Source organism: Suricata suricatta, chromosome 8, assembly GCF_006229205.1.
Source record: "Suricata suricatta isolate VVHF042 chromosome 8, meerkat_22Aug2017_6uvM2_HiC, whole genome shotgun sequence".
NCBI classification, from domain to species: domain Eukaryota; kingdom Metazoa; phylum Chordata; class Mammalia; order Carnivora; family Herpestidae; genus Suricata; species Suricata suricatta.
The window spans coordinates 21,511,565-21,532,872 of NC_043707.1; the positions used below are offsets into that span (position 1 = coordinate 21,511,565).

At 50.8% G+C, this 21,308-nt stretch overlaps 3 protein-coding genes across 9 annotated transcripts; 1 reads left to right on the forward strand and 2 right to left on the reverse strand.

Annotated features, from left to right (window-relative positions):
- Positions 1 to 5,961: 5,961 nt before the first annotated feature.
- Positions 5,962 to 10,371, reverse strand: CD2BP2 (CD2 cytoplasmic tail binding protein 2). 4 transcript variants are annotated; one of them, XM_029946341.1, is made up of 8 exons: positions 10,220 to 10,371; positions 9,772 to 9,858; positions 9,585 to 9,688; positions 9,159 to 9,297; positions 8,873 to 9,030; positions 8,331 to 8,766; positions 8,142 to 8,248; positions 5,962 to 8,074 (listed from the first exon to the last, which is right to left on the reverse strand). In XM_029946341.1, exons 3-8 carry the CDS (start codon positions 9,660 to 9,662, stop codon positions 7,943 to 7,945), a joined length of 1,050 nt encoding a protein of 349 aa, XP_029802201.1. In that variant the 5' UTR covers positions 9,663 to 9,688; positions 9,772 to 9,858; positions 10,220 to 10,371; the 3' UTR covers positions 5,962 to 7,942. The 4 variants fall into 4 exon arrangements, with proteins under 4 accessions (XP_029802201.1, XP_029802199.1, XP_029802202.1 ...); XM_029946339.1 differs by lacking the exon at positions 9,772 to 9,858 and having other exon boundaries at positions 10,220 to 10,370; XM_029946342.1 differs by lacking the exon at positions 9,772 to 9,858 and having other exon boundaries at positions 5,962 to 8,053; positions 10,220 to 10,361.
- On the forward strand, positions 10,215 to 12,137 carry LOC115298023 (sesquipedalian-1-like). Of its 4 annotated transcripts, none has more exons than XM_029946344.1 (3): positions 10,215 to 10,360; positions 10,899 to 11,001; positions 11,306 to 12,137. In XM_029946344.1, the coding sequence occupies exon 3, from the start codon at positions 11,330 to 11,332 to the stop codon at positions 11,948 to 11,950; it is 621 nt and encodes a 206-aa protein (XP_029802204.1). In that variant the 5' UTR covers positions 10,215 to 10,360; positions 10,899 to 11,001; positions 11,306 to 11,329; the 3' UTR covers positions 11,951 to 12,137. The 4 variants fall into 4 exon arrangements, with proteins under 4 accessions (XP_029802204.1, XP_029802206.1, XP_029802203.1 ...); XM_029946346.1 differs by lacking the exon at positions 10,215 to 10,360 and adding an exon at positions 10,453 to 10,469; XM_029946343.1 differs by lacking the exon at positions 10,215 to 10,360 and adding an exon at positions 10,483 to 10,646.
- TBC1D10B (TBC1 domain family member 10B) lies at positions 12,126 to 18,930 on the reverse strand. The gene is made up of 9 exons (XM_029945710.1): positions 18,878 to 18,930; positions 18,591 to 18,690; positions 18,189 to 18,296; positions 17,990 to 18,096; positions 14,790 to 14,904; positions 14,598 to 14,663; positions 14,211 to 14,400; positions 13,748 to 13,902; positions 12,126 to 13,660 (listed from the first exon to the last, which is right to left on the reverse strand). Exons 1-9 carry the CDS (start codon positions 18,928 to 18,930, stop codon positions 13,016 to 13,018), a joined length of 1,539 nt encoding a protein of 512 aa, XP_029801570.1. The 3' UTR covers positions 12,126 to 13,015.
- Positions 18,931 to 21,308: the final 2,378 nt, after the last annotated feature.

Sequence of the window (21,308 nt, forward strand, 5' to 3'; positions counted from 1 at the left end):
GAGGAATCAGTTTACTCTGTTTTCCACCCATTTCCTCCCCCTAACAGATGACTTTCACGCACACACGAGGAGGGGGGAAAGGAAGAAGTGGGGACTAGTTTGGAGAGGACGCACACTCGCTTTGTCCGTTTCCGGCCACTCTCCTCTAAGAGATATTTCAGGTGCCTCTTAGCATTGGCGGGTTCAGTTTCAATCCCTGACGCGGATCAGACTCCCGAGGAAGTCTGACGCCTCCTTAAGCCTTATGAGGTTGCCACACGGAACTGTGAATCAGGACTCAACACTTGCTTCAGCCCGTGGTCAGGTCAGAACCTTCCCATTGTCTGTCTCATTCACGCACAGTCACACAACGACTCCAACCCATCGCCCTACATTCAGCGCCTCAGAGTTGCAGCTTCATTCCTTGCCCCTTGTGGAACCACTAGGCCAACTCCAGGAGGTGATCAGGCTCCCCTTCTGCCCCTTAGGGGCAAGTCTGCCAAAATGAACCCGGGTTCTTACCAGTCTGATGGGCGGTGCTCCTTAAGCTGGTTCCTGGGCCTCAAGGGTTCCATTAGCGCTCACAGGGCCCTCCCCCCCCCGCCCCGCCCCCCACCATCCTCCCGGAGTGCCGGGATAGACTAGTCCCCTACAGATCAAGTGGTCCCCTGGCACCAGTCGATATGGCTTCTCCAGGCGCTCTGAAGCTCGTACTCTGGTGGCAAAGGAAGTGAAAACGCACCATCTTCAAATCCTAGATGCAAGCCCCCAAGCAATGTAGCAGGATTCTCGTAGAGAGAGTCGTGACACCAAGGCTTTTTAATTTCCAGGAAGCAATTTTATTCCTGTTGGCACCGCTCAGTTGGGTTCATACCCGAAGAACTGGGCACTGAATGTCACATGGTGTCGTTTTTTATACATTTTCTATTTCTTTGTCTCCCTTATATGGTAACACACACAAACATGTAGTCTGATAAAGGAATATCAGTTTACAAGGTCATGAGGGATGTTGTCATGTAGCCGCATAGTCAGGTGACCTTAACGTTTTCTCCTCTTTTTCCTCTCTCTTTAGGGAGGGGACCCTACCACAGGTTAAGTGTCCAACCCTTGATTTCAGCTCAGGCCATGACCTTGGGGTTCCCTGGGTTCAAGCCTCTCATCAGGTTCTGTGCTCACAGCTCAAAAACCTGCTTGGGATTCTCTTTCTCTCTCTTCCTCTCTTTCTGCCTCTCCCTCTGTCTGTCTCTCTCTCTCAAAATAAAAATAAATAAGCTTAATTTTAAAATAGTGTCGAATTCTTGATCTTGGCTCAGGTCATGAACCAGTGGTCCATGAGATGAAGGCCTGAGGCAGGCTCTGCCCTGACACCATGAAGCCTGCTAAGGATTCTCTCTCTCCCTGTTTCTTCCCCTCCCCAGGTCATTCCCTCTCTCTCTCGCTCTCTCTAATAAGCAAACAAAAAAGTTAAAATGACAATAAATAAATAAATTTCAGAGTTGAAATACACAATAAAACTAAAATTAAAAATTCACTAAAAGGAAAAAAAATTTACTAGAGGGGCACCTGGCTTGCTCAGTCAGTGGGGAGTGACTCTTGATTTCAGGGATGTAAGTTCGAGCCCCACATTGGGTGCAGAGATTACTTAAAAATAAAATCTTCTAAAAAAATCACTAGATGGGCTCAACAACAGATTTGAGATGACAGTTGACAGAGTCAATGTCCATGAAGAAGGATCAACAGAAACTATCCAATCTGAAGAACACAGAGGGGGGAAGGCAAGTAAAAAATGAGTCTTCACTCAGAGATCTATGGAACAACATCAGGTGTATGTATATCAACGTAACAGGAGTCCCAGTAGGAAAGGAAAAGAGAGAAAAGAGCAGAAATATTTGAAGAAACAATTACAGAGCTTCAAGCTGAGTCCCACCGGAGTCCACATACTGGGATGGTAGCGCACCCCATTTTCATGGGAAGGGAAGCTCCTGAGCTTGGGACCCTTCCAGCCCCCACCCTATGTACTTCTTCGTCTGGCTGTTCATGTGGTCATCTGTATCCTTTATCGTATCCTTTATAATAAGGTAGTAAACATAAATTAACACTCTGGGGCGTCTGGGTGGCTCAGTCCATTAAGTATCCGACTTCAGCTCAGGTTGTGATCTCGCAGTTGGTAGGTTCAAGCCCCACATCAGGCTCTGTGCTAACAGCTCAGAGCCGGAGCCTGCTTCAGATTTTGTGTCTCCCTCTCTCTCTCTGCCCCTCCCCTGCTCACGCTCTGTGTCTCTCTGGCTCTCAAAAATAAATAAACATTTGGGGAACCTGGGTGGCTCAGTCAGATGAGCGTCTGACTTTGGCTCAGATCATGATCTCATGGTTAGTGAGCCCGGTGTTGAGCTCTGTGCTGACAGCTCAGAGCCTAAAGCCTGCTTTGGATTCTGTGTCTCCCTCTCCCTGCCCTCCACCACTCATGCTCTGTCTCTGTCTCTCTCAAAAATAAATAAACATTATAAATAAAAAAATAAATGTTTTACAAAATTTTTAAAAAAGACTCAAAGCAATTAAGTGACTTGTCTAGGTTCACACAACTAATAAGTGATAAAGCTGGAATCCAAACCTGGGACTCTAAGAAACCAAAATCTTGGGGCACCTGGGTGGCTCAGTCGGTTAAGTGTCCGACTTCGGCTCAGGTCATGATCTCACGGTTTGTGGGTCCAACCCCCATGTCAGGCTTTGTGCTGACAGCTCAGAGCCTGGAGCCTGCTTCTGATTCTGTGTCCCTCTCTGCCCCTCCCCTGCTCACACTGTCTCTCTCTCGCTCTCTCGTGCTCTCTCTCTCTCTCTCAAGAATAAATAAAACATTTAAAAATTTAAAAAGATAGAAAGAAACCAAAATCCTAAACATTTTGTCATAGCATATGTCACCACAGGAACTCATTGAGCACTTTATCAGGGAAAAGGAAAAAATAAAGAGAAACAATGGCCCCAAATTTCCCAAATTTATTGAAAAAATAATCTACACATCCAAGAAGCTCGGGGAATTCCAGGTAGGATCAACGGAAAAGGATTCACAGTCAGACACATCGTAGCCAAACCATTGAAAGACAAGAGAAAATAATAAAAGCAGCAGTGGAAAAAGACTCCACGTGCAGAGAAGCATCAACACTGATCCACACAAACTTCTCATCCAAAACAATGGAGGCCAGAAGACAGCGAGCTGAATGATATTCAAAGTGCAACAGACCAAAAATGAAATTAAGGAAATAATTCCACGAACATCTTCGGGCCAGCAAATTCAATCACATGGATGAAACAGACAAATTCCTTAAAAATAACAAACGGCCAAAGCACACTCAAGAAGAAACGGAAAACTTAAATAGCCTCACATATAATTAATGAAATTGAATTTGTAGTTAAATCTTCCCAGAAAGTTAATTGGAGCTCTGTGCCTAAAATAAAAACATTCGCTTTGGAACCAGCACAGACCTCTAGGCATTGAGAGACAAGGTTTTTCTCTTTCGATCCCAGAAATACCTTCTCATCACACAATTTTATTTTATTTTATTTTATTTATTTCTAACTAAACTCTACACCCACGGTGGGGCTTGAACATGATCATGATCCTGAGATCAAGAGCGGCACACTCCACCCGCTGAACCAGCCGGGCGCCCCATACAGTGGTGGTGGTGGTGGTGGTGGTGGTGGTGTCTTTCAGGAACCAACTTTCAAAATATTTGGAAGCAGAAAGGATTCACTCTCGGGTTTCTCGTTGTTTTGCTGGCGAACTTGATAAAACCAATTGAATTCCTTCATGTTCCCCATAAACTGGAGATAATAAATGAAAAATCTCAGGGGGAAAAACTTCCCACAAAGAAAGTTCCAGGTACAGATGGCTCCATTGATAAATTCCACCAAACATTTAATGAAGAAATAGTATCAATTCTACATAGATTTAACATTGTTCCTTTCAAATCCCAATGAAGTTTTTTGCGATATTGACAAGCTGATTCTAAAATGTATCTAGAGATGCCAAGGACATAGACTAGCCAGAACAATTTTTAAAGAGAAAAGAGTTAGAGGATGTTCACTACTTGATGTCAAGACTCACTATAAAGTTACACAATTATCGGGGAGCCTGGGTGGCTCAGTTGGTTAAGCGTCCGGTTCTTGATTTCCACTCAGGTCATGATCCCAGGGCCGTGAGATCGAGACCTGCATCAGGCTCTGCACTACACTGTCAATTCTCTCTCTCTTTCTCTGTGCCTCCCCCTCCCCTACAAGCACACGTGCCTTCTCTCTTTCTATCTCTCAAAATAAATAAACTCAAAAAAAAAAAAAGAAAAAAGAAAAATAAATAAAGCTACAGAAATCAAGACAGTATAGTATTAGTAGGTGCCTTAGTCAATGGAATGTGCAAGTCTTGATATCAGGGTCATGAGTTCAAGACCCATGATGGGCTGGCTTAGAGATTACTTTTAAAAATGAGAAAAAAGGGGGCACTTGGATGGCTTAGTCGGTTAAGCGTCCAACTTCAGCTTGGGTCATGATCTCACAGTTTGTGGATTCAAGCCCCACATGGGGCTCCATGCTGACAGCTCAGAGCCTGGAGCCTGCTTCAGATTCTGTGTCTCCCCCTCTCTCTGACCCTCCCCTGCTCAAACTGTCTCTCAAAACTTAAAAAACAATTTTTTTAATTAATGAGGAAAAAAGTATAGTATTAGTATAGAGATAAGCATAGAAGGGGCACCTGGGTGGCTCAGTTGGTTAAGTGTCCAACTTTGGCTCAGGTCATGTGTCTCCCTCTCTCTCTGTCCCTCCCCTGCTTGTGTATGCGTGTGCAAAACAAGGAAACAAACATTAAAAATAAATAAAAGGAAGGCCTAGAACTAAGTACAACAGATCTATTAATTGGCTTTTGCCGGATAGAGAAGAGAAAGGCATCCCTGGCCAGGCCTGGAGAAATCAAATTGCCCTGTTCCAGGAGAAGGCTGAAGCCTGGAGTCAGGGAAGAAACCGGAAAAGAAAAGCAACGGCGGATGTGGAGCTAGAGAGGCTGGTCAAGCCAGGCCCTGGAAGACCGCAGTCAGCTGCAAGCTTTGACCTTTATCTCGTGGGAAATGAAGCCATTAAAAGTTTTCAGTAAAAAGGAAAGGACTTCACCTCCATGGTCTTCCTCCCCAAAATTGTAACTCAAATCTAATCATGATAAAAATACTAGACCAAAAAAAGTGCCCAAATTTGAGGAATATTTTACAAGATACCTAACCAAGTCTCAAAACTGTCAAAGTCAGAAAAAACAGCTCTGAGGAACTGTCAGACCAGAGGTTAAGGGGACATGATAATTAAATGTGAAGGGGCATCCCAGAAGAGATCCTGGAACAGACAAGGGACATAAGGGAAAAATTAGTAAAATCCAAAGGAAATGTGAGGTTTAGCTAATGGTGATATACCATACATTTATATGGTGGAATATTATTCAACAATAAAAAAAGAATAGATTACTATCATCTGTTACATGGCTGGATCTCAACAACTGGCTAAGTAGACACGAAGACACAAAAGACCACATATTATAAGAGTCTGTTTGAACGAAATGGCCAGAATAGTCAACTCTACAGAGACAGGAAGTAGATTAGTGGTCACCAGGGACTGGAGAACGAGGTGGGTGGGGAGTAAGGGGGGACAGTTTCTTCTATGGTGGACAGAAATGCTCTAAAATTGGATTGTAGTAGTGATGGCTGCACAGCCTTACGAATATTCTGAAAAAACTACTGAACTGTACAAATGGGTGCATCACATCTCAGTAAAGTTCTGTACACACCTAACAGTTTTAAGAAAGGAAAAGGAGTGAAGTACTGACAGGAGTCTGATGCAGGGGATGGCCAAAGGAACAGAGGACTTGAGTCATGCTCGTGGGAAAAGGAGAGGCATTCAGCTAGATGGGGTGTTAGTTTCCTATCGGGGCCATAACAAATACCCACAACGTTGTGGCTTGAAACAACACAACTTTATTCGATTCTAGAGGTCAGAAGTCCACAATGGTTTTCACTGGATTCAGATCCTCAGTGGGGCTGCCTTTTCTCTGTAGCAGCTCTGGGAGGCTGTCTGCTTGCCTAATCCGGCTTCTATAGGCCACTGCATTCCTTGGCATAGGACCCTCCTCTCTTTCACTTTAAGGGGCCTTTGTGATGACATTGGGCCCACCCACCTCTATAATCCAGGAGAGCACGCCCCACTCCCCACCTCAGTCATTAGTTCAATCACATCTGCAAAGTCTCTTTTGCCAGGTAGGGTATGATATTCACAGATTTTGCTGAGGACACAGACATCACTGGGGGACCATTCATCAGGGAGGTGACCAGAGGAGGACACTGGGAGGGGTAGATGGGGTGGGATCTGGATAGATGGAGCCTGAGGTGCCAGTGGTACATCCAAGGGAACCGCCCCTTTGGCTTTCATCTATTCACCCAACAGTAAACACCTCCCATGAGTCAATCAGTCCTGGGGATGATAAACGTGTCCAGCTATATTGCTTTTCACTTCTGAAATCAAAATGCACCTTATAATCAATGACATCTTACAAATGCAATTGGCAGGGTTTTCTTAATGACACATAAAGACTTCTTACAACGGAAGGCCTTTTGGAATCAATGACTACCAAGTCTGGGCTGGCACTGGCATGTACCCAATTAATACAGAAGTTGGAGGCCTCACTAGAGCAGAGTATCCTGACCCTGCCGTCTTTTCTACTTCCAATCCTGGCTCCTTCCACCTGGGGCCCTGGTGCTCAGCAATCCTGTGACAGAACAGCAGAGCCCCGGCCACATCTGCCCAGCTCTGCCACCCCAGCAGGGTCTGGGAAGTGGCCCCACCAGGTGTAACCTCAGTCCCCAGACTCCTGCCCACCGGTTCTCCACCTATCCACACACTGGAATCACCTGAGAGCTTCTCAAAAAGCCCCGACCCCTGAGCCACGATCTAGATGAACTCATTTAGAATTTGAGTAATTTTACAGCTCCCCCGAGACTCCAATGGCCAGCTAAGTTAGAGAAGTAGAGGGTTCGACCTAACTTGGTACAAGAAGAGGCAGAAGGCAGCACTGGTGAGAGGTGAGGGGTGCTAGGTCCAGACAACACAATTATACTGGTCTCCCTCCCAACCACACCCTCCAGAATCTGAATTCCTGGAAGAGTTGTCCAGTAATCCAGTCCTTCACGGCACTCGCCCGTGCACACTGGGAGCTCAGGAAACGTGAATTTCAGAGGACTTCAAGGGTCCCAAGAAAGGTCTGGGAAAGAAGCCCGCTGGGTCTGGGCCAGCTCTCTGATCCACTGTGTGAGCTCCAGGGAGGCGCTGCTCCTCTTTGTGCCAGGTCAGTGGTTGGCCCAGGTGGTCTTGAAGGGGCTTTCAAGTGCCAGCACTGAGTATGCACTTCCCCTAAGGGGCCAGAGACAGTGGGGAGTCAGTGGATACCAGGCTTCCTACACTCCCCACCCCCAAACAGATGTCCCAGCCCCCAAGGCCTAAAATCTCCGCTTATGGTGTTCTCCCTACACTGGCTGCAAAGACAGACTCAGGTTCTAAAAACCAAAGACCTAAGAATAGCAAAATAGGAGTCCCCTCTGGGAATCCTGGAGGACAGCATGTGAGTGAAAGGGAGTTTTAGATGGTGAGCATGCTCCAAAGGCCACCGGTCAGCCCTGGTTCTGCCCCAGGAATGATAAACAAAGGTGAAATGGTTCAAGTAACCAGAAACCTCCACTCATGAGATGAGTCCAAAGGGGTTATGAAGGGCCTTGGCTTCTGGCCATCAGCACAGCCAAGGCCCTAATATACAACCAAAGGCTTTTATTGGGAAAGGGAAATTGACTGAAAAATGGCCCCTAAAGTCCTCAATGCCTGAGGCAGCTGGGGCCTCCTCCAGAGAGTTCAGGAAAGAAGGGGCCACCAAACAGGGCCCTCGGCAGGCTCAGGTATAGAGGTCAAAGTCAATGCGTTTGGAGTTGTAGAACTGTCCGCCAGGAGGGTCCAGCTTCCGGCAATAAACACCATCTGCGAAGTAGCCTTCATTCACCCAGGTCTGCAGGAAAAGAGAGCAGAGCTGGGAAAGGACTGATATGGGTGGGGGGAGGGAGAGAAGCGGCAGAAGGAAGTAGAAAGGGGCTTACCTGCATCTGGGTGCTGGTGAAGGGCCCGTACAGCTCAGCATCCCCCGTGTTCTCCCACTTATATTCCCACATCACGTCCACCAGTCCGTCTCCTGGCAGCTCTGCTTCTAAAACAACAGGCAAAGCCATCTGGGCCTCAAGTTCCCTGGCCTCTGCCCACAGCACTCGTCCTCTGCCCTCCAGTCTTACCTCCCCTCTGCGTAGGGGTTGGGGTCTCCAGCTCCCCCTCTGCCACTTCTTCAGCAAACATGTCCAGAGAGGGTGGAGGTGTGGGCTCAGCGGGTCCCTGGGTCCGGGACCCCAACCCCTTCAGCCGCATGGCTAACCGTTCCCTGGTCTCCTGATACACACCAAGGTTGCCCCGGGCCACCATCTGGTCGGCCAACCCAGAGAGCCGATCCAAGCGCTGGGGGGAACTGGGCCGCCCGCCCCCTTTGCTGCCCCCTTTGCCTCCTCCTCTGGCCCCCAGACGCCTCAGCGCGCCAGCCACTGTCTCTCTTGGCAACAGCAGCTCCAGAAGACCCTCCAGAAGGGCTTGGGCACTCATTGGTGTCTGGCCAAGGCTGTCCTCTTCCTCTGAGTCTGACGGTGGGCGCTGATCAGGCGGCCGCTCCCTGATCTTCACCTGTGATGTGAAAACATGGAGAGGTTATCTCCTACAAACTGTGAGTAGGGCCCAAGTCCAGCGCTTGCTGCGTCCAGGCCCCCACATGTCAGCCCCTCGGCCACACCCAGTCAATGTTGTCCAGCCAGCTGTCTCGGATCTGAGCATCCCGGTTCAGGAAGTAGTTGCCATCAGCATCAAAGTGGCCTTCCTCCATCTCTTCCTGGAGATTGAAGGGTGTGATCCGCACACCTCCCTCACTGGGGAGCGTGGCTGCTTCCTGACCTGCATGAAAGACACAGGCATCCCATGTTGGGCATGCCAAAAAAAAAAAAGATAGGAGCTCCCTTGCCCCACATCCCCAAAAGCTCTATCTGTTCCTCCAGCAGCATCCATTCTTGGGTTTAGCTCACCTTCCACGTCCTCTGAGGCCAGGATATCATATTTTCTGGACCCTTCATCGTCATCGTCCTCCTCCTCATCGCTGTCCAGAGAGTGTTTGCCTTTGAAGCGGCTGCCAGGACCCCCTGCCCCGGCCACAGGATCCACCAGCTGTGAGGAAGGGTCGGCAAGTTGAGCGATGCAGGTTACGGGCTATGCCTCAAGATACTCTAGGTAGATTTTTCTTCAAAACATTCCCCAACGGAAAATTCTAGATAGGTTCTTCTTCAAAACCTTCTCAAACTGGAAATTCTCCAAACCCATTTCCCAGAGCACATGGAAAAGCTAGCCCTCTCTCTTTCTTTGCCACCCTCCCCCCACTCTTTCTTTCTCTTCTGGCTTCCAGTTCTTTCCCTCCTCTCACTCCTCCGCAGAATGCAGGAGTCTGGCCCCCTCACCTTCTTCTTGGGAACACTGATTTCATCCTCATCATCCTCATCTCCCACACCTTGGAAGGTCACTTTCCTCTTGGGCATGACTGGATGGAGGAGCCTTTCCCACGCTGAGTCGAGAGAAAGGAGGCAGATTAAGGGAAGTGGGCGAGGCGACGCACCGCGGAAGAGCCCCAGCACAACAAATCATCACCTGGTACGCTCTAGATCCAGCTTGGGAGGAAAGGGAGCACACGACGAGGGGCCGAAAGGGAAGCTGGCAGCCAGGTGGCCCCCGGGACTTGGTATCCAAGAGGGTCAAAAAAGTTGCTGGAGCGGGGGGCGGAGGAGCTCCCCACGGGCAACCCCCGCCCTTGACGAAAAGAGACAGGATCCCCCCTCCCCGATACCTGGCCCCCACAGTTCTGGGTGCGACGGGGATCAGCGGGCAGACACCCTCTCCTCCACCCCCAGCTCCCTCAGAGCCCGCGGAGCCTGGGCGGACCCCTGGCCACCCCGCTCCGGCCCGCGCAGAACTCTCAATTCCGCGGGGTGAGCGGGGTGACCCCCAACTGTCCCGGGCCAAGCGTACAAATCTAAGTGTACAAAGGGAGGCGGCAGAGCCGCGGGGATTCGAGCAGCCCCCAAGAGCGCGCGCTCACCTCAAGATCCACTGGAGGCCGTGGGGGAAGAAAAAGAGAAAGACTCTCGCCAGAGCTACATCCGGGGCACCGGCCGCCATCACCCGGAAGAGAACTCCGGAAGGCGCCAGAGAAGGCCGGAAGTGGCTTCACTCGGGTTAGGTGACTAACTGGAAAAGCGGGCGGAAGTACCCAAGGAGCGGGGGAGAGAGCCCCGCCCTCCCCTGATGGACGTGAGCAGTGTGAGGCGACAATGGCGAGAACAGGCGACGTATGAACGCCTACACCCTGATCAAACGATAGGGATAGCCGGATGCGGTTTAGATTCCCTCCTACAGCAGTTAGAGGCTCTGAGGAGAAAGTGAAGCACAGTACTTAAACGGGCGCCCAGGATCATGATCGAGGGGCAAAATGGGACAGCGGGTTTAGGCCCGTTTCCCTTTACGGAGTTAAGTCACCTTTCCCCAGGGATGGCCAAGGGCGTTGCGCCCCTCACCATCTCCTTAGGAATCCTGCCTTCCCACTCAGCGTCCAGTTCTGTCCTCTCCTAATCCGAGGTGTGGCCTTGCTCTTATCCCTGAGGAGAGACCCAGTTCTGATGATGGCACGCCTGGAGCCCCCAAATGGCTTTGGGGGCACTTTACGAACCCTGCTCTCTTTAAGACCCAGGGGAAGTCATTTACCTCATGCCTCTCCCCAGGTTGAGTTCCTGGTTTCAGAGGTGGAACGAGCCATCCCCGTAGAGGTGACAGTGGTACCTGTGCCCAGTATCCAGGCCAGAAGCCTCTTGTGCCCGATCTCAGGTAGGCCTGGAAAGGGACAACAATGCCTCTCTCTCAGACCACAGCCTCAGGATAAAGCCCCACTCTTGGCAAGTAGGGCCCCAGTCCAGTGGCCCCAGCCCAGAATCTGTAAACTGGCCCAAGGGATGGAGCTAAAGGGGGGGAGGTCTCGGTGGCTGTGGTGTAGGGACAAGACCTTTAGCTCTTCAGGACAGTCTTGAATCCCCCTAGACTAAGCCTGTGCCCAGGAAGGACCTACTGGGGCCACAGGAGGGCAGCATGGGGTGTCCAGCATAACAAGACCGCCCTCCTCTCCTGCCCCCAGGGTTTACTCTCAGATTGGACTACCATGAAACTGCACCGAAAGTCCGTGCTCAGTTTCTTCCACGGATACAGAACACAGGCTCCAGACCGGGAGGGCATCTTGCTAAAGAAGGGAGCCCGAAATCCCAGCTATCAACGCCGCTGGTTCATCCTCCGGGGAAACCTCCTCTTCTACCTGGGGCACCAGGCCGACCGCACACCCCTGGGCCTCATCCTCTTAGAAAACTGCCAGGTGGAGCCACGCCTTGGGGCCACAGAACCCTATGCTTTTACCATCTTGACCCCTGGGGTTGAGAGCACAGAAGGTGGGCGAGCCTACAAGCTGGCAGCAGAAACCCAGGAAGAGCTGGGAGCGTGGCTGTGGGCACTGGCTGGGGCGAGCTGGAGGCGGCTGGTGGTGCTTCTACCCCCACTGGAGGCCCAGTACCGGGAACTGTGCCAGGCAGCTGGCCAAGAACCCAGCTCACCCCCAGAGGACTGTGGCTTTCTAGGCACCCTTAGTCCCCCCTCCAACTTCCAGGAGTTGCATGAGCGCTTTGGGAAAGAGATCGGGGTGCTAAAGGTGGTGCGTAGAGGACTCCAGTCCAGTGATGACACAGGCAGCAGATCCCAGGCAAAGGGGGAGGAGGAACTTAACAGTTGTTGATGAGTGACTGAAAGATGGACCAAAGACCAAATGGAACCTCCCTGCCAAGACCAGCAGAGTGCTTCAGCAGACACCCAGATCCTGGCCTGCTGCATTGTTTCTCCCCAGCCCCACCCCCACCCCGCCTAGTTCTTATTCTAACTCCCTTTATCAAATAACAAGGCAGGAGACAGGACCAGGTCCAACAGCAGGTTCTTTTCTGATTCCATGAAGCGCCGCCGCACAGGGTGGGAGCAGAGACAAGAGAATGTAAACATTGGGTTCCACCCCCTGGAGCTCAGGGGAAGACCCCTGACCCAGATAGGGGCTGGAGGGGAAACAAGGTGAAAGGTGGGGGCCCTGGTGAGACAAAGCAGGAGAAGCCTGAGAACACAGAGGAAGGTAGGTGAAGAGGAAAGAGAACAAGGAGAATGGCAGGTGGGGAAAGGGGAGACATTTCCTGTTCCAGTGCATGTCCCCTTAAATAAACAAGTGCAAGAACATTATGGAAGGAGAACCAAAGGATAGAAGATAGAGCGAGCACCCCCACCCTGGGCCGACCAGGTCCTCTGTACATAATTACAACACAGAGATGTCCAGAAGTAGAGCAAGGAGAGCCTTGGCCCCAGCCAGGAAGTGGGGGGACCAGCAGGGCTGAAGAAGGGAAAAAGGAACCCAGCTCCACTCATGGATAAGGGGGCAACTGGAGTGTAAGAATCTGAAAACTGCTGATTCCCATTGCCAAGTCACCCGAGGTGACAAAAGGCCAATCGGGACTGCACCTGGGAAAGAACCCCAAAGGGAACAGGGGCAGGAGTGATGGAGACCCCAGCTGGGCCTAACTGGAGGTGAAGGGGCTCCGGACTTGTTCACACCTGCCCCGAGGAAAGGCAGCTGCATGCTGCCCCACGCACTGTCACTGTCCCAGCTGTGTAGGGATGGCAGCTGGCAAGGGGATGGGGAATCAAACCACTTTCCCCAGGAGGACAGTCTGCCCAGGAAGCTCAGGGCAGAACCCCAGGCCACACCTGTTCCTGACGGAGGGAAAAATAGGGAGGCCATGCAGTCCAGCCCCGGGGACAGAAGTCAGAAGTAAGCATCCTGCCGGGCCTCAGATGAGGAGGACCTGTCCCCACCATCCTGGGGGGCTGGGGGCCCATCTGCCTTTCGACGCAGCGAGAGCTTCCTGCCTTGGGCCTTCTTTTCCTGCTTCTGCCGTTCCTTCTCCTGCCTCTGTTGCTCCTTCTCCTGTTCTTTTTCCCATTTTTGCCGCTCCTTCTCCTGCTTCTCCCGTTCTTTCTCCTGTTTCTGCCGTTCCTTCTCACGTTCTTTTTCCTGTTTCTGCCGTTCTTTCTCCTGCTTTCGAGTCTCCTTGGCGGGTCCCAGTGGGGTGCTGTTGCCAGTAGGGGAAGGAAGGGATGGATGCAGTCCCTCAGCGGTGACCACGGGCCCTGGGGCAGGCCCAGCACTGGCCCTGCGGGCAGGAAGGGGTGGGGAGGGGGCCCCTCCAGCCGCCCGGGAGCCTCGGCTCTTGAGGCCAGGGAGGCTAAGGAGGCTGGAGGAGGGGCCCAGGGGTGGCTGCTGCCTCCGACGCTCCTCATGGATGGCCCGGGAGCCATGTAGTCGGCGAGAGGGCCGATACTGCAGCTCCCCCCTGGTTTCTCGCCACTTCTTCAGCTGGGCTGTGTTCTCTCGCTCGATCAGTGCTTCTGTCACTGGAAGGTTGGTCACCTAGACGGAGAAGAAATGGGTACCGGAATGTCGGTGAGGGCGGGTACGGGCTGAAGCAGGGGTGGGCGTACTAAGGCCACAGCCTACCTCATGCACCAGGAAGTCCTCCTGCATGCACTGCTGGGGCAGGTTGCGCAGCTGCTCCATGGTCTCATACATGCCCTGGCAGGAGCGCAGCTTCTCCACCGAGCCCAGTGTGTGCCGCAGCAGCACGAGGGCCACCCGGAAGATGATCTTAACGCCTGCAAGGTTGCATGGGTGATCAGGGCTGGGATCTCAGTCTGTCCCATCCCTGTCTTACTGCCAACCGTACAGATGAGGAAACTGAGGCCCCATGAAGGGCAATGAGCAGCCATGGGTTTTGGGTTCCTGAGAGGAAGAGTAGGCTCTGGATTGACAGCAGAGCCAAGACTAAGTTCCAGTTTCTCTAGCCCCCAGACTACTTACAGGGAAACCCAGGCCCCAAAGGTACCTTCTGGCAGCAGGCCACTCTCTGGCAGCCACCATGGAAATCCCAGCCCTCTCGTGGCCTGAATGGCTACAGAAGTACCTTCACAGAAGAACATATCCCAGACACGCAGCACCGAAGCCCAGGGCAGGGTGCGGGCAAAGATGCACATGAACCATTCTGTCATGTAGAGCACGGGGTCAATGCGTTGCCGCCGCAGGTGCCGGTGTGCCAGTGGGGAGGCCCGGCGCAACAGCGCAAAAAAGATTTCTCCGTCCAGCTGAATGGCCTCCTGGAAGTGGGATGAGGCATGAGAAGAGGCCTACTGTGGCCCCCATGGGGGTAGGATCCCTAGTAGGGATCCTCACCTCAGTGGGAGAGGCCCAGAGCAGAGGGACAAAAGGGCAGAGGGTGGAGCAGGACAAGGACCTCCCTGCGGCCTCAGGGGGAAGTCACAACGTTGGGTGCACCCAGCTCCCAGACACTCACCAGCCCTGCACTGTAGTAACCGGGGAGGTACTTGTCGCAGATCTGCACCAGGCACCAAAAAGCTTGCTGAGAAGAGCGAGAACAAGGAGGGAGGGTTGGGGCCTGAGAAACCGGGAGCGGAGAGCTCCCCCATCACCACTGTAGGCCAAGGTCCTCCCAGTCCCTCCCCAACCAGGACCAGCGTATGCTGACCTCAGCAGGCATGTGCATGAGCAGCACGGCGGCCACTGGGGCCTGGGCCTGGCAGTAGCCCTCATCGGGCCGGTAGATAGTGTAAGCCTTCAGGATTCGATACAGGTCCTGTTGCCTGTGGGTATTGGGAAAGACCATGAGGGCAATCACAGGAGTTGGGGGCTCTTTGCCCAAACTAAGCCTGCCCCCCACAACCAGCCCCAGCCCAGACCCCTCCTAGATCCAGTTCCAGACTAACCTCAGAGGCTCACCACCACACACTCCACAGACCTTCCTAGCGCTGCCTATCAAGGTTAAGCCAACAACTCCGACCATAATCAAAGCATTCCAGGCTCCAGCCTGAGCTCCCTACCCATTCCCCCGCACAGGCCGTGCTGTCTCTCCCTCCTTCAACTGCCACCATCCCATAGACCTTCAAGGTCACCTTCTTCAGAAAACTTTCACTGTCCACAACATCAGACCTCCTGTAGCACTGTCGGAATGCTTTGATCACCCCAGAGCAGGACCTGCCTTATCTGCCTCAGTGGATTCCATCAGTTCTCTGCCAGCATGTGCACTGGGCCCTGGTTCTTGGTGAAGGCCTGGGAAGCCAGCTGTGCCTGAGACCTTTCTCTTGTTCTGTATCCAAAAGAATAAAATCCCTGCCCTAGACCTGCTCCTCCCATCGCTGTGTCTGAGAATTCCATTCACTCCCCCCCCCCCCCGGAAAGGAGAGCCCTCCATCACTCTTCATGGCTAATCACCAAGTCTTATCAACATGACATCTTGAGTTTCATTCATGCCTGTTCCTTTTCTCTACCTCCACAGCCATTTGAAAGCTCAGACTTTCATTTCTTACCCAGAAAAAAGTAAAAAGTAAAAATAATCACCTCTTACATCCCCAAATTCAGTCACTGAAGTGTGATCTTGAGCTTTACCTGCATACCTCCCCACTTTTGTGTACTTACTATTTCTCCCCACTTTGCAACAGCATCCATGAAATGACACATTTGATATATTAGTTACTTTACTTAACACCTACTAAACACACAACTCCCACAAGCTCCCATGCTATTTTTACCCACCTACCTGCATCTGTGTCCCTGCTTTCTCCCTGTTGCTGTCGGGGAACTGTCTGTGGTCCTGGCCAAACAGGTCTCCCACTTGGGTACTGCACCCCATCCCTTCTCCCCTACACAGGCCATCGCTGCAGCAAGTGCCCACCTCTCCTGCATCATCAGTTTTTCTCTCCCTACTACATCATTTCCACTGGCATACCAACATCTGTCATTTCCTCCAGCTTACAAAAAGTCTCTTGACTACCCCCCTTCCCCTCTAAACACTACGCCATTTCTCTCCTTACCTAGTCAGCAAAACTTCAGAATACAGATTCTCCCGTCAGGCTTTACCCTACTGCCCCTCGCAAACTGCCTTGATCAAGGGCACCAATGACCTCCACTGTGCCGAGTCCAGAGGTCAATTTGCAGACTTGACTTGATCCATCAGCAGCATTTCATACAACTGGTCCCGAAACCCCTTTGCTTCCAGAAATCACACTGCCCTGGTTTTCCTTCTGCCTCTCTAGTTTCTCCTTCCTGTGATTCGTTCTCATCTTCCCATTCTTGAAACGTTAGAGCTGCAGGGCTCAATCTCTGACTTTCCTTTTGTATCTACACTTGCTGCCTTGATGAGCTCGTCCAATCCCACGGAAGAAATTTAGTCCCATCTAGAGGCTGATAACTCTCAATCTCCAGCTTACCTCCAATTTAAACTTCTCCCCATATTCCAGACTTATACAGGTTGCACATCCAACTTTCTTGACCTCTCCATCTGGATGTCCAATTAGCATTTCAAACTTCACAGTCCAAAACTGAGCTCTTAACATACCCTCTACCCTCCTTTTCCCATCCACATCAGTATATAAACAATTCCATTCTTTTAGTTTCTCAGGCCCAAAACCTTCAGAGTCAGCCTTAATTTCAATCCCTCTCTGTCTCTCAAACACACACACACACACACATATACACACAGAGTCCACATCTAATCCGCTGGCAAATCATTTTGGTTCTACCTTCAAAATATAGCCAGAACCCAACCACTTTTCCCCATCGTTCCATGGCTACCAGTCTGATCTATCCTCCTCTCTCTCCTCGATTATGGAAATAGTTTCCTAACAGGTCTCTCTACTTCTGTCCTGGTCTCCTTACACTATCCTCAGCACAGCGGCCAGAATGATCCTTTTAAAACACAAGTCAGATCACTGTAACCCCATCCCCATTCTCATTCTCTAGTCCCCTTTCTGGCTTTAAACCCCTGTTTAATACTTACCACCCTTTCACATATATCATACTTTCCTTCTTTGTCTTATTTACTCACTGTCTACCCCCCACCTAAAATGTAGTAAGCCCCACAAGGGCAGGAGTTTTTGTCTTACTAAGTGCTGTCATCTGTGACTAGACCAGTTCCTGGCAGATAGCAGTGTTTGGTTAAGTATTTGCTGAAAAGATGAACCAACTGATGAAAAATGAGCATCTGAGAGCCACCTAATACCATCTTGCATGTTACTAAGGAGTGATATATATACATCTTGGGGAAGCCCAGCATATAGAACAACAGTACAAGTGCTTAGAACAATTTTTAAGGACCTCTAGCTCTAAATTGCTTTTCTAGCCTCAGCCACCCAACCCCACATCCCAGAGACAGCTTACATAAACCCCCAGCCAACAAAAACCTGCTCCCGGGTCTGCTCCCATCTATCTTTCAAGACCCAATTCGGGGTGCCTGGGTGGCTCAGTCAGCTAAGTGGCTGACTTCGGCTCAGGTCATGATCTCATGGTTTGTGGGTTTAAGCCCCACGTCGGGCTCTGTGCTGACAGCTCAGAGCCTGGAGCTTATTTCGGATCCTGTGTCTCCCTCTCTCTCTGCCCCTCTCCTCCTCATGCTCTGTCTCTCTGTCTTTCAAAAATAAATAAACGTTAAAAAAAAAAAGACCCAATTCAAATGCGATCTCTTCAATAAGTCCTTGTGCCTCTCCGTCCCCCTCCAACAGCCCCCCAGCCCCAAGTCTGAATCTCCCTCCCAGGACACTTCCTTCAATATGGCTTGACACTCCCTTAAGGACCACTCTCCTAGGAGCCCTGGAGGGCAAGAACAGCTTCAGCCCAGCCCTGTGTGCACCTGGAGCCTTCCACACACCGACCCACGCGATCAGGCCACCTTACCCATGCCCTCCTCGAGCGGCAAACATCTCATGGAAAGGGAACTGGCGGTGCAGGTCCTTCTCAATCACATCCAGCCACTTGGGGTCCCCAGGAGCCCGTTCCAGCTCCTGCAGCAGGACAGTAGGGATTATCTCAGGATATAGGGGGACTGACCATACCCCTTCACACAATATCACATGTCCCCATACCCTGGACACACCTCAAACTTGCCAGGGTTCTGCTCCAGGAGCTCCTTGCTGTTGGACAGGTACTGCCAGGCCTTGGCTCTGAGGGAGGAGGGGATCCCCTTCCGGCAGCGCAGCTTCACCTACGGCAGGGTGGCAGGCGGGACGACAGCTTCAAGGGCTGGCATAGCCTCCAGGCTTTCCCCAGCAGTCCTCGGGCTTCCTGGGACAGCTCTCCCACATCCCTTGGCTTGACTCCACTGGACCTGGCGTGGCCTTCTAGCTTTAAAGCTACTCCTCCCCGCCAGGCCGAAGACCCACCCACCCCCAATGTGGTCTAGAGAACAAATACTATCATGCTTCCATGGAGCATATGAGCCCACTCTAATCCTCTCCCAACTTGTCCATTGCCCTGCCCACCACTCAGCCTTCCAAACCTTCTGGAAACGCCGTGATAGCCACTTATCCCAGTTACTGAACATCTCCAGCCATTTGAGTTCCCGCTGCCGAGCCACATCTACAGGAATGGAGCTCTCTCTGCAGGATGAAGAGAGCATGGAAGGGGTCAGTAGCAATAGTATAAAACATGGACTGCTGGTGGAATTGAAGCAAGCCACCCACCTCCCCAGGCTCAAATGAGAGACTGGATATAAAAGCATTTTGTGAGCCACCAAATATCAGGATATCTGGCCATTGAGCCATCGAAGGGCCTAGTTCACCACACTGAAAGGACTTCTTCCCTTTGGAAGGAATCTCTGTACAGAGATGGGGTTCCATGTTCGATCCCTGTACATGTTGCATGTGTTCAAATCCTACTTATGGCACTTACAAGTTTGGGGAGAGGGTACAGAATATTTAAAAGCCACACTTTGCATTAGACTTCGGTCCAAGTTCTAGCTTTACCACTTATTCATTGTGTGACCTTGGACAAGTCACAAAATTCCTCTAAGCCTCAATTTCCTCATTTGTAAGATGGAGAGAAAACAGTATCTACTTGAGAGGTTATATAACAAATAGCAAGTGAAGTCACCCGAGATTCCCAAGCAAATGAAGTTCTCCTTGCACTGTTTGCCCATTGCTCTGTCACAGCTTCATACTCAAGATACCCCAGGAGTCTTGAAACAGGTAGGTGTAGAAGCCAGTACCAGGAAATCAGTGGAAGAATGAGCTTTAATTTCCAGACAGACCTGAGCTCAAATCCCAGTTCTGTCCATTAGAAGTTGGGGAATCTCAGCAAGGGATAACCTGAATCTCTTCCTCATCTGTTAAAAAGGGATGCCACCACCTACATCACAAAGGTGTGAGAGGACTACTGAGAAACTGTAGATAAAGGACAGGCAAATGGATGGGCTCATTAACTACTAGTTTCTTTTGTCTTAGAACCACATAATCATTGCTTAAATTTTTTAATTTTTAAAAAATACTTTTTTTAATGTTTATTTATTTTTGAGAGAGAGACAGAGCACAGGTAGGGGAGGGACCAGAGAGAGAAGGATACACAGAATCCAAAGCAGGCTTCAGGCTCTAAGCTGTCAGCACAGAACCTAACGCAAGACTTGAACCCATGGACCGCGAGCCGAAGTCAGACACTTAACCGACTGAGCCACCCAGGCACCCCTAAAAATATTTAGATTTTTGAGAGAGAGACAGAAAGACAAAGTGTGAGCAGGGAAGGGGCAGAGAGAGAGGGAGACACAGAATCTGAAGCAGGCTCCAGGCTCCAAGCTGTCAGCACAGGGCCCGACATGGGGCTTGAACTCACAAACCGAAAGATCATGACCTAAGCCAGAGTCAGACATTTAACTGACCAAGCATCCAGGTGCCCATCATTGCTCATTAATTTCTATTATAAGTGGGGTGCCTGGGTGGTCACAATCATGCGGCCGACTTCAGTTCAGGTCATGATCTCACAGTTTGTGGGTTCAAGTCCACATCGGCTCTGTGCTGACAGCTCAGAGCCTGGAGCCTGCTTCGGATTCTATATCTCCCTCTCTCTCTGACCGTCCCCTGCTCACGATCTGTGTGTGTCTCTCTCTCAAAAATAAAATTAAAAAATAAGAATAATAATTTGTCATAAGTCAGTTCCAAACTCTACTAAGGATCAGGAAGAATAAGGTAATACCTTTCCTGCCCTGAAGAAGGTCACAAGCTTGCAAGGGAGATGACTGCAATGTGGTGTGGGAAATGCAATAACAAAAATGCACAGGAGAGGCATGAACTGGAGGAGGGGCAGTGGATACCAGGAAAGGCTTCCTGGAGGAGGAGACATCTGCATTATAAGCCAGGAAGGACTGAGTAGAACATACCAAGACAAGAAGGAGGAGAAAGGCATTCCTGGCAGGTGGAACAGCCTGAGTAGGAAGGGGGAGAGACTACAGTCAGTTTAACAGGACCATGGTACTGAGCGCATAGTGAGGAGTGGTGGGAGAGGAGACCGGAAAGGCTGGCAAAGCCAGATAATGAGGAGCCTCTCTGCAGAATAAAGCACGTGGGACTTTGTCCTGTGGCCAGTGGGGAGCTATCATAAGCTTTGAAGGTAACATGTGCCCCAGTCAGCCTTGCCTCAGAAGTATATTCTTCCAGCATGGAAGATAGATTTTAGAGGGACAAAATTACAAAGCAGAGAAAGAGCATCGAGCACAATGCCTGGCACACAAGAAGGAGTCACTGAAATCCAATTGGATCCAAGTTCCTTGGGGCAGCGGAGTAGTGAGGAGGAAGCCGCTGGTCCCACAGATCCAGGTGTGAGTGGGGCAATTCGCTCAACTGCTCTAACCCTGTTTCTTCACCTATGAATTGGGTGCAACGATGCATCCTCCCAGCATGGGAAAACACCAAGGTCAAACTTCAGTTGCTTTCCTAGGACCATGAATGTTGGTGCTCAATCAAAGCTTTTCTGTTTTTTTTTTTTCTTTTGTCAGATTATAAAACACCTAGACTACCTTCCCACAGTGTTTCCCCCAACCCCAGGCAGGTGCCCGCCCACCCCAACACACACATACACGATTAGACAAAATCCTACTCATTCTTCAGGATTTGGCCCAGACTCGGTTGAATTCTAAGCGGGCAAAAGATCCCCTCCCTAGGTCCTCAAAAAATCCTGTGATGATCTCTAGGCTAAACCTAACATATATCGAAACCAACTGTTTAAGCAT

Bases quoted from the DNA above. Each gene is read 5' to 3' on its own strand.
- CD2BP2 (XM_029946341.1), bottom strand. From the start codon at position 9,662: ATGCCCAAGAGGAAAGTGACCTTCCAAGGTGTGGGAGATGAGGATGAT. The intron at 9,031-9,158 runs GTGAGCTAAACC...TCTTTCATGCAG, and splicing joins GGCCTCAGAGGACGTGGAAG to GTCAGGAAGCAGCCACGCTC. The intron at 8,075-8,141 runs GTAAGCCCCTTT...GTCCTTTCCCAG, and splicing joins TCACCAGCACCCAGATGCAG to CTCTGCTCTCTTTTCCTGCA.
- LOC115298023 (XM_029946344.1), top strand. From the start codon at position 11,330: ATGAAACTGCACCGAAAGTCCGTGCTCAGTTTCTTCCACGGATACAGA.
- TBC1D10B (XM_029945710.1), bottom strand. From the start codon at position 18,930: ATGGAACCCCATCTCTGTACAGAGATTCCTTCCAAAGGGAAGAAGTCC. The intron at 18,097-18,188 runs GTGTGTCCAGGG...GTCCTGCTGCAG, and splicing joins AGAACCCTGGCAAGTTTGAG to GAGCTGGAACGGGCTCCTGG. The intron at 14,664-14,789 runs GTCAGCATACGC...CGCTCTTCTCAG, and splicing joins TCATGCACATGCCTGCTGAG to CAAGCTTTTTGGTGCCTGGT.